This window comes from Parasteatoda tepidariorum, chromosome 6, assembly GCF_982258835.1.
Source record: "Parasteatoda tepidariorum strain Cologne lab strain chromosome 6, Ptep-v5.0, whole genome shotgun sequence".
Lineage (NCBI taxonomy): Eukaryota > Metazoa > Arthropoda > Arachnida > Araneae > Theridiidae > Parasteatoda > Parasteatoda tepidariorum.
This window is the reverse complement of record NC_141760.1, coordinates 109,315,143-109,329,521: the sequence shown is the minus strand read 5'-3', so window position 1 is coordinate 109,329,521 and position 14,379 is coordinate 109,315,143. Positions and strand designations below refer to the sequence as shown.

Below are 14,379 nucleotides of genomic sequence, written 5' to 3'. Positions count from 1 at the left end.
GCAATGGCCCCGTAAATCTTCTGTTTAGCAAATCGGTAGAGGGTTCTTGAAGCTATGTTGTAGCGCGATCCTCGTATAAGCGTGGCCCAACGGCTAAGACCATGAGCTAGTGATTTACGCATGGAGCGAGGGGGCGGTGGTTCAAGCCCCTGCTGTGATCAATTTTTAATTTTTTTTAATTTTTTCTTATTTTGTTTATTTTACATTATAATACTTATTTAATTTTTTTTTCGATACATTAAAGGATCCTATAAGGAAAAAAAAAATTTTTATTCGGGAAATTTCAAATAATGCTTAAAAACTGGTAAAATCTCTGAAAATTATTTTATTTTTATTATATTATTTTTTTAAACTCCTTTTACAATACTTTTATGATAGTTTAACAGGTAAAATATGTTGTTCTAAGTATAAAATCAAGGGTGTCTCTTTGTGAAAGAAAGCATAATGGAATAAAAAAATAAAATAAAATAAAATGGCGAGAAAAAGGATCAAATTTCAAGCCAACCTACTTCTCTTTAATATTAAGTTATAATTTCCAAATTTGGACCGAATATAGGCCTCTATGTGCCAGACCCCTCTACCAAAGCAAAATTTTATAACCCAATTAGGGGCGTCGCAATGGCCCCCTAAATCTTCTGTTTAGCAAACCGGCAGAGGGTTCTTGAAGCTATGTTGTAGCGCGATCCTCGTATAAGCGTGGCCCAACGGCTAAGACCATGAGCTAGTGATTTACACATGGAGCGAGGGGGCGGTGGTTAAAACCCCTGCTGTGATAAATTTTTAATTTTTTTTAATTTTTTCTTATTTTGTTTATTTTACATTATATTACTTATTTAATGTGTTTTTCGATACATTAAAGGATCCTATAAGGAAAAAAAATAATTTTTGTTCGGGAAATTTCAAATAATGCTTAAAAACTGGTAAAATCCCGGAAAATTAGTTTATTTTTATTATATTATTTTTTAAAACTCCTTTTACAATACTTTCATGATAGTTTAACAGGTGAAATATGTTGTTCTAAGTATCAAATCAAGGGTGTCTCTTTGTGAAAGAAAGCATAATGGAATAAAAAATAAAATGGCGGAAAAAAGGATCAAATTTCAAGCCAACCTTCTTCCCTTTATTATTAAGTTATAATTTTCAAACTCGGACCGAATACAGGCCTCTATGTGCCGGACCCCTCTACCAAAGCAAAATTTTATAACCCATATAGGGGGGCCACAATGGCCCCTTAAATCTTCTGTTTAGCAAGCCGGGAGAGGGTACTTGAAGCTATGTTTTATTTATTTAATGTGTTTTTCGATACATTAAAGGATCCTATAAGGAAAAAAAATTTTATTTGGGAAATTTCAAATAATGCTTAAAAACTGGTAAAATCCCGGAAAATTAGTTTATTTTTATTATATTATTTTTTTAAACTCCTTTTACAATACTTTCATGACAGTTTAACAGGTGAAATATGTTGTTCTAAGTATAAAATCAAGGGTGTCTCTTTGTGAAAGAAAGCATAATGGAATAAAAAATAAAATAAAATAAAATGGCCTGAAAAAGGATCAAATTTCAAGCCAACCTACTTCTCTTTAATAATAAGTTATAATTTTCAAACTCGGACCGAATATAGGCCTCTATGTGCCGGACCCCTCTACCAAAGCAAAATTTTATAATCCTATTAGGGGGGCCGCAATGGCCCCTTAAGTCTTCTGTTTAGCAAGCCGGGAGAGGGTACTTGAAGTTATGTTGTAGCGCGATCCTCATATAAGCGTGGTCCAACGGCTGAGACCATGTTCTCGTGATTTCCGCATTGAGCGAGGGGGCGTTGGTTGTCCACCTGTGGTCAATTTTTAATTTTTTTTATTTTCTTCTTATTTTGTTTATTTTACATTATATTATTTATTTAATGTGTTTTTCGATACATTAAAGCAGAGGTCGCCAAAGTGGTCTATATAGACCCCCAGGGGTCCATTTAACAAAAGCAGGGGTCGATCTGAGACAGGGGGGCGAATGGGGGTCGATCCGAATCGGAAGGGTCGATTGTGGGTCGAAAAAAAGACAGTTCTCAATACGCAAATCACACATACCTAATTAAGTATGTAAAATTTGTGAATTTTTTTAATAATTGACTCAATATTAGCTTCTTTATAAAACATAAATTAATAAACGCATATTTATTGGGGTGAAACAAGTATTTATGTACCACCCCGCAGTGGCACGAACTCAGAGCAGTTTATAAGTCATAAGCATATGTGCGCTTGTCCAAATGTCACGTGTGACGAGCAGTGATATTAAAACTTTTATAGTTTTGGATAGTTAGTTATTGTTTCGATAAAACCATTCGTTTAGTTTAGATATCAATTTTAATTATCAATGCACAAAAAAGAAGGTAAGCATTAATAATATGAGTTAGTACAGCCCGAGACAAAACTATAGCACACTTTGTATTTTTTTACGAAAATTACAAAATTGACCAATTTTGACGAAAATTAAAATTGACCAATTTTGAACCCAATATAGCGAACCTTGCAAAAAAACACCAGGCACACCCATCTCATTCATCAAGTAGCAGTAAATCTTTAGTTACTTTACTTAGTATATCTACTTATGCATAATTACTTATTATTTAATAATAAGGTATTTAAATTTCAATGTATATATATTTTTCATAAAACTATTGTTACACATTGTACTATTACTTTAATAAATGTTTAGAATCATAAAATAAATGTACAAACACAGTATCTAATATAGTTTTATTTTAATTAACAGAAAATTACTTTTGTGGGGGTCGATGGTGATTTCGAAAAATTATATTGGGGTCGATGATCAAAAAAGTTTGGCAACCCCTGCCTTAAAACATGATATATACCATTTATCCGATTAAAGTTTCTTTTTAGTTCATTTTTTTTCTAAATGTATGGTAATAAAAACTATAATTATAAAAACAGAATTTTCGGGGAACTGTTACCATACGGACGAAAAAATTACCAAATCAACGGTTTAATTAACATACATTCAGGTTTTATCTATCAGAACTAAGCAGTTGTTTATTTTTTTTACCAAAAATGTTATTATCCTACATTCTGGTAGTTATACCTTTTTTTCCTCCGTGTACTATTGTGATTTCTTTTTAAGATCGAAATTCATGTTTTAAAATTCGAACATTAATTTTAACTAATTTTTTTACTCATCGATAACGGCACTAAAATTTTTTTTTTATTGCACACTAAATTACTTTCCTTTTTTGTTTGCCGTTTTCAACAATACTGTTCATCATTTTTATTTTATTATTATTACCTCGTTTATATAAACTTGCCTTCGTGTATGTCTGTCCGGGTGGAATTTTGTAATCGATTTTAAACTAACTTCCCGACTAGCTACAAACTTCAAATTTGGCACATAGTTCAGAATTGGATGACAATGCATGAAAATGAAGAAAAAAAAGACATACAAAGTAAAACAAAATTAAAATTAAAAAAAAAAATTTTTTTTTCGAGATTGTCTTTTGTTGTTGATTCCATTATTTTAAATTAGTATTACATGTCAGATGAAAAGATTTTTATTGTCGGAGTGTTTTTATTGACTGAAAAATCACGTGGTGGGATCCAGTTTTTCCTCATTCATTTCCAGATTGTTTTGGTTGTCATCAGCATAAAACTAATGAAAGTCGTAAAGGTATGGTTTTTCTATAAAGATTTTTGTATCCCTAATTTAAAATGAAAGTTCTACATATTATTTTAGTAGTGGTCTTGTAGTAGTCTTGACGACTCTTGACTAAGAAAAATGATCTAAATAAAAATATATATTTTTAAAAACCACGTTTTTTGTAGTGAAGAATAATAATTGAAAAGTAATAACTTTTAAAAAATATTAAATAAAAATTAAAGAAATTATAATTTAAAATAAAAAAATTCAAAATAAAAAATAATATTTTTAAAAACCACGTTTTTGTAGTGGAGAATAATAATTAAAAAAAATTTGAAAAACGAAAAACGTGGGGCGCATGAAATACATAACAGTACACATACACATGCATATTCACTTTTTCTTACTAATACATATGCACAGCCACATATACATCCACATACTTATGCATATACACAAACATATTCCACATCCACATTCAGATACAATTACAATTACAGATATACATACACATATTCTCAAGAGCACATATACACACACTAATATAACATTACTGTTATGTATTTCATGCCCCCCACGTTTTTCGTTTTTCAAATTTTTTTTTAATTATTATTCTCCACTACAAAAACGTGGTTTTTAAAAATATTATTTTTTATTTTGAACTTTTTCAAATATTCAGTCTTTAAAATAATCTTTTATAAAAATTTTATCCTTTCGTGCAAAATATTTAAAGAAATATATGAAAGAGTGGAGCAATTTGTTTTTTAATTCCCAAATTCTTGGAATTTATAACACATTGTTGATTCAAGAAGAAGGGGAAGTGTCAAAAAGTAGACGTATTATGCTGGCTTATGTTTTTAGGATGATTCTTACGTTACATCACAATATTAATGAATTTAATTATTTACAAATTTTTAACAATTATTATGAACTAAAATCTAACAGTGCAGAATTGAATTGAATTAAATTTACACTTAATTTATGAAAAGATAAATAATTTACTAGAAGAAACAGGAGAAAAGAACACATAATTTAAGCAATGCAATTCTAAACTTGTTCTTACATATGCATGATGGATTTTGTGTGAAAATAATCAGAGGAATTAATCTAGTCTTTATAAATCAATTATTAACTGTTAAAGCAGCGGTTTGTTTGAACAATTGAAAAAAAAAGTTCTAATTGTTTTATAACAGTCGTTAAATTTGGAGTTTACGACTGGCGATGTTCAACTCCATAGCCTTGTGATTTTGAATCCAATCTAGAAGCAAGGGAACTCCTAGATCAAATATTGGGATTAATTTTGTCATCGCTGAAGATTTTTTGATGGAATTAAACCGCATTTGCTTTGTATGGGGAGGAAACCGAACGTAATTTTTGAACTTTAATAATAGAATAACCTTATTTACTATGAAGCTTCTCTATAACGGTTTCGCTTCACTTAATAAGCAGCTCTTACATACCATAACTACCAAACTAAAATCTGTAACAGCTTTTACTCTATAGTATTTTTTCTCTATCCGCATACGATGCAATTTTTTTTAATCATTTGAAAAATAACTTTCTTAAAATATTAAACGTTTTTTTCGCATTGCCTCCTTTATCTTAAGATGAAGAATAAAACTTTTCTTATCGGGATCACGTGGCATTTAAAACTTTGCACTTGAACGGACAACTGTCATAAAAAACACGTACACTCTTTACAAGTCACATTATTTTCTGATACCATTTTTATTCTTCTTTGGCGAATTCAATACGACTTATTGTTTGAACAGCTGCGGCGACGGCACTAAAACATCTTCCTGGTTAGTTTCCCCAAATTAATGCCGTTCAATCGATCGACATATCATGTTTTATGTCAACAACAACAATAAGGGGGAATTGTTGATGCGATGCAAATAACAATTGCGATTTAAGCATGCCGATGAGCATAATCGGCACCGTAGCTGCCATATCTGCAGCTACAGTTTTGTTTGTCGTTCCGCTGGTCATGAAATATCATGTCTACAAACCAAGTGTCAGGCCAGTGATCGTGGGCGATGTCATAAAGATTGAGAGGACGATCTCGACTGTTTGGTGTCAGGGTGTCTTCCTGCATTCTGAAGCACCCTTTCAGACTTTTGTGTACGATACGGAACCGATTGTGATGGAGGAGGATAGAGAGAAGACGCTGTCATCACATCGCGTCGTGCTTCCAAACAGAGCTCACGAATATTGGGGTTTTCATTTGCTGAAAGGATCTATCGTGGAGCTATCGGCATGTGCCAGGCTTATCGGCGGTGACGTCACAGTAGTGAGAGGTCACAATGGATTACATCAGTGTCTTAATGAACATGAGTAAGCATGCTTTTTAGTGGATATACTCAATTTGTATTTTATTCAAGGGACGCAATTTTTTATTTATTCATTTTTTTAACGTGATATATATATATATATATATATATATATATATATATATATATATATATATATATATATATATATATATATATATATATATATATATATATATATATATATATATATATATATATATATATATTTTAAAACACGTGATTGACGAAATATGTATACATAAAAAAATAAAATAACATAGCTGCCAACTGTTCTGGACTTTGCCACTTTTTCCTTGTCCACTGGTTTAATTAAAATTCTCCTGTTTTTTTTACATTTTAGAAAATCCTCTAAAATTGAATCAGTTTATTTTTATTCAGAACTCTCTTTTAAAGTTAATTAAAAAAAATCTGTTAACTATCTTTGATGAATTGAATGTTTATTAATATTCGAAGTTATGAGTAAACATAATACATAACATTTCAAGTATGTTAATGTCTATCATAACTGGAAAATATGAAGCTTTTCTATCTTGATGACTATAAAAATCCGTAAAATTCCCTATGTGTAGAATATTGAGTACATTATGCAACAATCATTATGAAATTTATATTATTTCTTAAAATCTACAGGATTTGTTTCCTGTCTATGTTGGCAGCTATGAAATGGGTGTGCCGCCTGTGTGATGGTTAATAACACAAAATAAATAAACAAAATGAAATTAACAGTCATGTCACATGACTGATAATTTATATAAAAAAATTAAAAAGAATTGTCACTTCATTGATAAACTACACATTAAAAAATAAACTCGTGCTACAAGAATAATAAATTATAAATGAGTATTAAACAAGCATGCTACAAGATTTCTGAATTCTATACAAAATGTTGAACAATCATGTGATATGACTGATAAATTATGTAAAATATTATAGAGACATATCGTACGATATATAATTACAGAAAATAAACAGGTGTGTGAATTTGATTAATAAATTATATTAAAAAAATAAATCGGCATATCCCATGATGATTAAAATGTATAGAAATTAAAAACAGACATGTCAATTTATTTATAAATTCTGTATAAAAAAGTATTTCCTAACAACTTTTTGTTAAAATTTGAATACAGAGCAAAAACATTATCTAAGAGCATAAATATCATCCCTGCAGACTATGCACAGGGATATATTAACAATATATCCTAAATGTCTATGAATGAATATAAATGACTGGGAAGGAAAATACTCAGGGATGATATATTGTAATTAGAAGCAAAGAAATGCTTTTGTCAAAATGTGGAAGAACTAATTAAACGATTAAAATAGAAAAAAAAAATACACTGAAATATTCTTTTCTACTTTTTTAAGCTTATTTTTTTAATCTAATTTTAATTTAAATATAACATTTACAGACCTGCCAACTTTTTTAAAATTTAATCAGATTTTTTTCTCAAATATTTAAAGCAGTAGCAAATTTTAATATTTTGCGTTATGATTTAAAGCAGATATTGACTACAACAATATTTAGAGGTGTAACTATTATTACAAATAATTCACTAGTATATAAAATATATCTATATTGACATGTCTTATATCCTAGTGAATTGGTATTTAGTATTTGTAGTAGTAGTTATGCCACAATTTAAATAATTTCAATGATCTATATGAAATAACTGATAAGTATTTGGCGAAGCTTTTAAGTACTGACGAAATTTTAAACATATTTAGCTACTTTCATGTCACTATTAATTTAAAGCATTTTTGTAGAGCTAAAATTTCCGGATCAACAGCAATGGGGATAATTTTAACAGCATCTAATGTCACAGAATTTTCCAATTTTCAACTTTTAAATGTAATCTGTTTTAATATAACTTATTGCTTTCTAGAAATGTTCATTAATAACCTTATTAACCGAAAACACATCTTTTCCAGTCAAGTTTTTCTATGTATGTTTATTTTGGCAACTGATAATAGTTTAACTCAGGTTAAAATTTTAAAAGAAAACTTATTGGCGATAAAATGAATCATCAAAACATTAAGAAAGTAGCCGTTATTCAAACAATAGTCGCGACCCAAATATTATCTACTTCATTTGAGCATTAATTTTGTCAAAAAATGAAATTAGTTTAAAAAGTCGACGATTCAGGTTATTTTTAAGCTATCAGAATAATTAAAGCCATTTAACATGGCTAATGTCAAACGCTGATGTAAGCTTTAGTTTGCAATTAAATTTCAGTTAGTTTTTAGTTCAGTTTAAAGTTTTGTTATTAAATTTCATACCATGAATTGCATGTTTTAATGAATCACATTTCCATTCTAATAGTAGACTTTATTGATTGAATCATTATAAAAAAAAAGCAAGAATTTCTATCACCTAATATTTAATATAATAAAAATGAAATATTTTAGAGTTAATATAAATGCTATTGATATTGAAATTTGAACCATTTTAATGATTTTGGAAGGACATAGTTAATAGTTAATTTTTAATTCGTTCAAAAATTAATGAATTTATTCCTAAAAAAAAAAGGGAGCTTAAAATATTGAATAAATGAGGTTTACAAACAATGTAGTTATCAAACAATCTAAATCAGAAAATAAAAACCATGCATAAAACAGCGATATTTAAAATTAAGAATAAGGGTGCATTGTTATAAAAATGAGGAGAAAACTAAAAAATGTGACCACAATGATATAATATTGTCATAGCAATCGAAAATAAACACTCAATAAGTATTTAAAAACGAAAGAACCTAGCACGTCTACCACTCCAAAAATACAATTGCAATTCACTAACATATAAGACTTGTTGACTCAATTCTATGTTGGGGGTATCTTTTCATAGATAAATGTTAATTTTGCCAATAACTACTCTTAACACATTGGTGACCCAGATGTGATGTGAACATGCCTACCTTGACAGAAACTCCCACTTCGATTTGACCACGCCTACTTCGATGGATTGTCCATATTGAACATTAGACTTGCTACTTGTGACTGCGACATTATCTACCTCCTCACGCTGTTGCTACTCAGTCTCGAACAAGCACAACGTCGGCATACATACACTCGACTGCTAATGGCAACACAGGAGCAACCACGACCGTGAACTTAATACAGCTATCACGATCAGCAAGAAGTACGTTGATCTTAATACAGCTCTCCCGGCTTCTCACAAGACAGCAGTGAACCAACTAGTGGTATCCGTTCATCGAATTCTATCACAGATATAATTCTGGTTGGGGAGTACTGTAGTATGTCTACCACTACAAAAATACAAGTATATAAGACTTGTTTACTCGATTCTACAATGGGGTACCTTTTCATAGATGAAGGTTGATATTTACTCTCCCAACAAACATTTTAACAATGAAATAATTTTGATTTAATAAAAACCGAAAACGAACAGCTCCGTTTAGTAAAATAACTAACGCCATAATTCGGAAAACAAATCAATATTATTTAATTATCATCTCAATGTCATAAAGAAAACAAAATAAGGACTCACCCCCCTATTATTAGTCACAACTTCTTTAATGTGTAATCAAATATTTCTTCTTGTGTCATAAGAAACAGATTTTTTAATCAGAATGAAACGGTACTAAGTTAAATAATCACTTTTAAATAATCAAAATTAATTTAAAAATCACCACTTCAAAATTCCTAAAATCACAGGCTTTGAACACTCAACCACAAGATTAAAACCTTTTGCAATTAAAAGCAACACTCATAAAAAATGATCATTTTTGAAAATTGTGTAACTAGTGTGTGAACAAAATTTTTATAGAGCAGAAGTGTTTAACATGTACAACGCGCTCAACAAAAATTAAAGAATTTTAATCGGGTAAAATTTCTTTTACTAATATCTGCGTCAAGTTTTTAAAAAACATTAACTGCTACTCTCAATCGTTGCCAAAGAAAAAAAGAAAAGAAGAAAAGTGCTGCAGCCAGATGTAATAGGAAATTAAAAATCGTTTGCTTTTTGCTATAAAATGCAAAACGATTACAAAAATGCTTAGTTTATGAAACCGTTCACTCAAAAATTATGTTATTTTTCTTTCTCTGAAATAATATTTCTGAATAAGATAAATCTTATTAAGACTGTGGCTATAAAAGTTGTGAAAAATTTGTAATGAGTCTGAGAGAAAATGTAAGCATATACTTCGCTTTTGAAAAACAGTTTCAAAAGGCATCAAATTCTTTTTTCAAATAAATAATATTAAAATGAATTTATTTAAAGATCGTTTCATATTTATGCAAGGAGAATTTATTTTGCATTTAAAATCTTTTTTCTGCAGTGAAAGCGTTTGGGAATAGAGTAATATTGAATGGAACCAGGGTTTTTTTTTAAAAAAATTTTTTTCTTTTAGAAATATTTAAACAGGTCTCCCCTGTGAATGTTGTGAGCATTTGTGGCTCCATTATGGTTTTAATTGTAAGAAATTAGTCGCAAGAAAGATATATATATATATATATATATATATATATATATATATATATATATATATATATATATATATATATATATATATATATATATATATATATATATATATATATATATATATATATATATATATATATATATATATATATATATATATATATATATATATATATATATATATATATGTATGTATATATATATATATATATATATATATATATATATATATATGAAGCATATGTAACAATTAAATTAAAATTCACAAAAGGCACACAAAATAATAGACAATTATTTATAAAAAATTAACAATTAATGCTAAAAAAAAACAATTAATAACCATAAAAAATAAGCTAACAATAAATAACTTGCAAAAAAATTAATAGTCCTGCTTAAACTAACATTTACAACCTAATATAAGTTATTGGTCATCTAATCTGCAACAACATAAGTCCCACTGATGTTACTTTAAGTTGAATTACGCGAATAACTGAAACAATGCAAAATGTCTTTTTTTTTTTTCAATGTAAATAAAGAGTTGTGAGTTGATAGTATTTAGTATTAATATTTTCCCAATAATCACGAAGTCAAATTATTTGACGGCACCTCTATGACCTCATCAAACAATTTTTTAGAAAAAATGGCGCGCTGGTGTATAAAGGTTGGCCACCCCTGCTGTATAGGACACGTTTTGGCTCGGATCGATGAGAGAAAGGGAATCTTTTTCTTCAGTCTACTGTGCTAGCCCCAGAGTTGAGCCTAACTACCCTCCCTGAAATGCGCTATTAATGCTTCCAAAGCAGCAGATGGCCCCAGACTTTGTGGCAGGGGGAGTTCTTACCGTAGACAAACTATAAGTCATGAAATGGTTTCCGTATCCATAGGCGTAGCGTGAAAGAAATTTTCTGAATTTTATGAATCTGAATTTTATGTTTTATTTTCTTAAAATTAAAAGAAAGTTATGGCAAAATAAACGAACCACGCTGAATAGCTTTTGATCTTAATATCGGATCTTCACGTTCTAGGACGCAATCTTAATGGCTCATGGGGAAGACTTCAAACATGTTCATTAATTAGTTTAGACGATATTTTAAGATTAAATCAGATAAAAAAATTTGCTATCTCTGAATAAACATACCGTTTTTTTTATGACGTATTCAAATTTTTATTCCCACAATGATACGGGCAGACACAATTTGGGGAAATATGGTTTCCATACTTTGGTCGAGAGAGAAAACAAAAATAACTTTTAGTTACTATTTAGTATTTTTTTCATTTAATAATAATCAGCTAAATTTTGAATTTTAAGGTATAGATATTTTTACGTTATTTTGAAGAATGTGATTTTATATGATAAAATTCAAAATTTGAGCGAAATCGGTCGAATAGTTCCGGAGAAATCAAATACGAAATATAAAATATTTTTAAAATTTGATTTCGCAGGAACTGTTCAACAATTTCTCACAAATTTTGTATTTTGCCTGAAAAAATTACATTATTTAAAATATTGTAAAAAATTGTTTACCTTGCAACTCAATATTTTTTCAACTATTATGTAAAAAAAAATATTTACTAAAAATTAGTTTTTTTTCATGGATTTATCGTAAGACAAGCGTGGGAATGGCATTTGTGTGCAAATTTTTCTTAATTCGCTTAAAATGTTATCAAGATATGGCAAAATAATCAAAAAGTTAAATTAACATTAAGGGTTTCTAACTTTGGATCGCTCGTCTGTCCAAACAATAGGGGTCATGTTTTACAGATTGAGAGTACCTCCTATATTTTAGGAGCCAGACATCGAAATCGCATTCATACGTCCGCACGTTCCAAGTTTATGAGCTGGAATAAGAGATGTAATAAGAGATGTAATAAGAGAGTACTGTATTGAGATCACGCCTGTGTGATCTTGGGACGCTAGAGTCAGAAAGGCTCGTTTCATCCATGATACCGTGGGCAGTGAAGGGAGAATTACTCAATCACGATCCAAAGGTGAAGGAGCTTGCAGATTTCTGAACTTTTATTTGTGCTTTATTCATGTTGGTCTTGCTTTATTGATACCTATTTTCATTGTTATCACCCTTTGGCAAAATGAGTGTTGTTTTGGGTTTGATGGCGTGCGCACCTTAATTGGACGCCATCATATTTTTCAACTGTGTTCACGAGTAATAGTAAACAGTGCGCATGCGTCGTCATTGCATGTGTTGCTATGGCGACAGCTGCTGTCTGAGAATTCTTTTTTTCACTTTTAATTTTGTTATGCATTAAGTTGGTGAGTTTATTTTGAAGATATGGGACCAGAAAGATCCCATAAATACTTTTTACGTTGTGAATAAAAGAGAATTTCCTCATTTGAACGATATTTTTATTTTCATTGTTTTAATTAAGAATCAGAAATTCTAACCTACAGTTCAAACTGGATCGTTTTCAATACTAATCCAGGTGAATTTCACAAATAAGGAGGGTAAAAAAAATTTGAAAAACAGCCATTGTGCCAAATGGGTATTTTTATTTGAATTAATATTCATATAAGAGATCTAGAATAGATATTATTAAAGACAAATTATTAAAAGTTTTGCTCTATGCACATTCTTATGAGTAAAGCAGAAGTGAATATTTATAAGTATAAAACTGTGTTAAAATTTCTTGCAGCTGACTTTTCTGACAAGTTTTTTTATAAATTGTTTTAAGCTTGTTTTCCTCTCTTCTCGTTTTAGGAAGCATCTCAATGACGAGAATAACAGCGGTGAAATCTCTGAATCGGAGTCAGACGAAGATACATCTTCGATTTCTAGCAGTCAAGGTGCCGTCGTGAATGACACAGAGAATCTGTACGTGTGCAAGAAATCCCTGGAGCACAGGGAACTTCCACCCTCTTACAGGTGCAGCCGTCTCTCACCAGATTTCCCTACCCGCCACATCCTCTCCCTCTATGTCGAAGAGACAGATTACTACTACTTCATTTTTTCTTCCAAAACTTATCTGGAAATCATTCCGAATGAGTTCTTCATCCAGTTCGGGCTGGAGAGAACTCACTATGACTACGAATCCAGCTTCGACAACTGTTCCAGTGGTTACGAGTGTAGCGTCCACCCCGGAAGCGAGCAGCACGTAGTTGTTCAGATGGACAGAGCGAACAGCACCCTCATGCAGAAAGAACTTCAGATTTCTTGCGAACCCAGGGAATGGTTTTTCTTCCTTTTCTATGCAGGATTCTTGCTGGTTATATTTCTTTGCGCCTTCCAGTGACACTTCTCTGGTTGTTTGACTCCTTTCTAGATGGCAGCACCTTAAGAACGGACTCCATTTATAACGGCCTTATCTCTTGAGTTCGAATATGAACTTGAGGGAAATATTTAAGGTGAAAGCGAAACAATTGGGAGTCTCCGTTCAGCATGAGTCGTCCAATCTCTACCTCCGTGAGGAATCTGGAGGGCAGAAATAGGTAATGTTGATAATAATGTACTTCTGCTCAGTTTTCACTGAACAAAATTCAACGGTACCACTTTCTAAACTGTTCGAACTCAACTTGTAAAAGGAGACTCTGTCAATGTATTAAAAAAAAAAAGAACTTCTAACCGAACATAGGGAGAGTCAATGGTAATGGAAAAGAAAAAGAACATTGAAGGGGATCTAAACTCATACAATCATCCCCGTCAGTCTGGTAACCGGTCGATCAATTGAAATTCAATGATTCATTTTCAAAGTCTGAAACTCAATAAAATGTTCAGAACATTGTTCACATATTCACTGTGAAATTGTTCAAGTGCTCACCATGGAAATTTCCACTCATTGAAGAGAATCATCTTTCAAATAATTAGTTAAATAACTAAAAATAAAGTTCTTGTTGTGTTTTTATTTTCTATTATAAATAATATTATTTGTTATCATAATAATACGATTTATTATCAAAGAATAAGTGATATTTATTGATACAAATTTAAAGTAAAATGCACAGTTAAAATT

The 14,379-nt window shown here is 30.2% G+C and overlaps 1 protein-coding gene across 1 annotated transcript; it reads left to right on the top strand.

The window, feature by feature from the left end:
- The first annotated feature begins 5,297 nt into the window (after positions 1–5,297).
- On the top strand, positions 5,298–14,271 carry LOC107439286 (uncharacterized). Its single transcript, XM_016051819.5, has 2 exons — positions 5,298–5,973; positions 13,131–14,271. Exons 1-2 carry the CDS (start codon positions 5,555–5,557, stop codon positions 13,660–13,662), a joined length of 951 nt encoding a protein of 316 aa, XP_015907305.1. The 5' UTR covers positions 5,298–5,554; the 3' UTR covers positions 13,663–14,271.
- Positions 14,272–14,379: the final 108 nt, after the last annotated feature.